Source organism: Rhododendron vialii, chromosome 1a, assembly GCF_030253575.1.
Source record: "Rhododendron vialii isolate Sample 1 chromosome 1a, ASM3025357v1".
NCBI lineage: Eukaryota > Viridiplantae > Streptophyta > Magnoliopsida > Ericales > Ericaceae > Rhododendron > Rhododendron vialii.
In genome coordinates, this window is record NC_080557.1 from 14,148,433 (window position 1) to 14,151,135 (window position 2,703).

General features: G+C 37.0%; 1 protein-coding gene across 1 annotated transcript; it reads left to right on the top strand.

Moving 5' to 3' along the window:
* Positions 1-344: 344 nt before the first annotated feature.
* Positions 345-2,411, top strand: LOC131328476 (PKS-NRPS hybrid synthetase cheA-like). The gene has a single exon (XM_058361421.1). It carries the CDS (start codon positions 345-347, stop codon positions 2,409-2,411), a length of 2,067 nt encoding a protein of 688 aa, XP_058217404.1.
* The last annotated feature ends 292 nt before the right edge of the window (positions 2,412-2,703 follow it).

Below are 2,703 nucleotides of genomic sequence, written 5' to 3' on the forward strand. Positions count from 1 at the left end.
TTTTGTGTACAGAAACCTATTTATTTCTTTTATTAGTGGCCCATTCATATTCTGTACTGAACTTGGGATGGCGTGGTACATTCTCCGGTAGCTTGCCCCAGGGGCGGCAGAATACAAAGGGAATAGGGTACCAATTTTTTGGGTCTATACTAAACTTGTCCATTATGAGACTTTTTTCCCTTTCTTATGCATATTTATGGCTTTATTGTTGTGAAAAAAATGTTTAAGTAAACTTTATTTTTTGTGCGTCTTTATGCATGTACTTCAACTTTCTTTGTCATCATAAGATACCATAATCCTTTTTTAAAACATTTTTCTTATGTAGGTCGATTTTGTGAATAATCATGGATATTGACCAATGTATTGAAAGTCTTGGTGGAAATTCCTGTGATCAAATTGATCAACAAGGAATCAATTTGGTTGGACAGTTTGGTTGGAAATTTCAGTCTCGTGATGAACTACTTGATACTCTTCGAGAGTTTTTCTCAATGCAAGGATATGCAATATCTATCAAAAATTCCAAAATGGATAAATATTTGACCATTGGGTGTGATAGGGGTGGTTGTTATCGAAATAAATGGAAGGTTCCCATAGAGCATCGACAAAGAAAAACTGCAACTCGTCTCATAAATTGTCCTTTTGAAATTCGTTGTAAGAGACGAGAGGATGGATTTTGGGAGGTTGAAGAAAAAAATAGCTCACACAATCATGAACCCTCAAGTGACATGTCTGGACATCCCTCTTGCCGTCATTTGTCACAAGAAGAGATTACAACCATTGAAGATCTGACTAAATCGGGAGTGCCACCGCGCCAAATTCTTTCTTCACTGAGACAAAGGAATCCAAAGCTTCAAGCAATATCAAGAACAATCTACAACACGAAGGTGAAACTTCGAAAGGAACACTTAGCAGGGCGAAGTGTGATCCAGGCATTGTTTGAAGAGTTTTGTCAAGGTGATTTTATTTTTGATGTTGCATACGACCAAAATGGGCATTTGACGCATCTTTTTTTTGCACACCCTTCTTCAATCACAATGACCAAAAGCTATTCAAATGTTTTTGTGATGGATTGCACTTACAAGACAAATAAGTACAAGATGCCACTACTTGACATAATTGGAGTTTCAAGTTTTAATAGTTCATTCTATTCTTGTTTCGCCTTTTTGGCAAAGGAGGGAGAAGGAGACTATATTTGGGCTTTGCAAAATTTCAGCAAGATATTGGGTCCTACATGCCATCCTTCTGTGATTGTGTCGGATAGGGAATTGGCCTTGATGAATGCAATACAAGTGGTTTTTCCATCAACTGTACATCTCTTGTGTGTGTGGCACATTGAGAAAAATATTTTGGCAAATTGCAAGTCTTACTTTGAAACTCAAGACAACTGGACCACATTTTTGACTACTTGGAACCAAGTGATAAGCTCTCAAGATGAACAAGCATTCAACGAAGCTTGGAAATTATTTGAGCTATTGTACAGGGAGAAGGAAAAAGTGTTGTGTTACATTAGAAAGACATGGCTTCCATTCAAGGAGCGGTTTGTGCATGCATGGACTGAAAATTGTTCTCATTTTGGAAATCGTGTTTCTTCAAGAGCAGAAGGTGCACATGCAAAATTGAAACAATATTTGCAAGTTTCAACCGGTGATCTCCATCAAGTAAAGATCAAGATATGCCTTGCAATTGACAATGAGTTTAATGAGATAAAGGCGCAACTGTCAAGTGAAAGGATTCGAATACCCCACAAATGCGATATCTATTTTTTTAAGGAACTTATCACTAATGTGTCGTCATTTGCTTTGGGTGAACTACTTAAACAATATGAAATGGTCAAGTATGGGACAATGCGTTCAACATGTACAGGACATTTCATGGCAAGTATGGGTCTTCCTTGTGCGCATAAGATGATTGGTTGGAAAGGTAAGGTAATACCCCTTGATGAAATACACACACAGTGGAGGATTGATAAAAGATATTTGGTTGTTCCTGATGTTAGAGAAACTAATGCGGGGGAATTCAAGAGGCTGGTTCATGTTTTAGAAGATAAATATCAAGAGTGGCCTCAAAGTCAAAAGGAATGTGTTCAGCAACAAATTTCTCAACTTATAAATCCATCTGTTCCATTGCTTCTTGAGCCAAATATTCTACCTCATAAAGGGCGTCCATCGGGGTCCAAGAAAGGTACCACCTCTACAAGGCGGAACGCTTCACAATTTGAGATTGTGGAGGCAACAAGAAAGTGTAGCATTTGTAAATGTGTTGGTCATAATAGTCGAACATGCAAGGGAAAAAGTGAGGCAAATATCATGAATTCTGATCATATAGTTACTCTTGAAGACAACGAGAGTAATGTGGATGTGCTCGGCAGAAATTCACTTTCTACTTCCCTCGACTACTTTTTGTTGGATTGATGACTTGAGGTTAAGTGTTTTTTTTTTTTTTTTGTACACTTTTTTGTTGTACTATTTCTTTAAAATCAGTCAACTAAACTGAATTTTATTATTGCAGGTAATGAATTTTGTGGTTTGAAGACAAACGAAGTGCTCAATTGAAGAATGTGTCTTTGAAATGGGCTTCCATTATTTCCAGGAGAGAGATATTTTTGTTTTGTTGAGCTTAAAAGCACTGGAATTTGGTATTTCATTGGGGAATGTTTTTTTTTTTTTTTTGAGGATTGTGCTTAGGATTATATTTTCAAGAGAG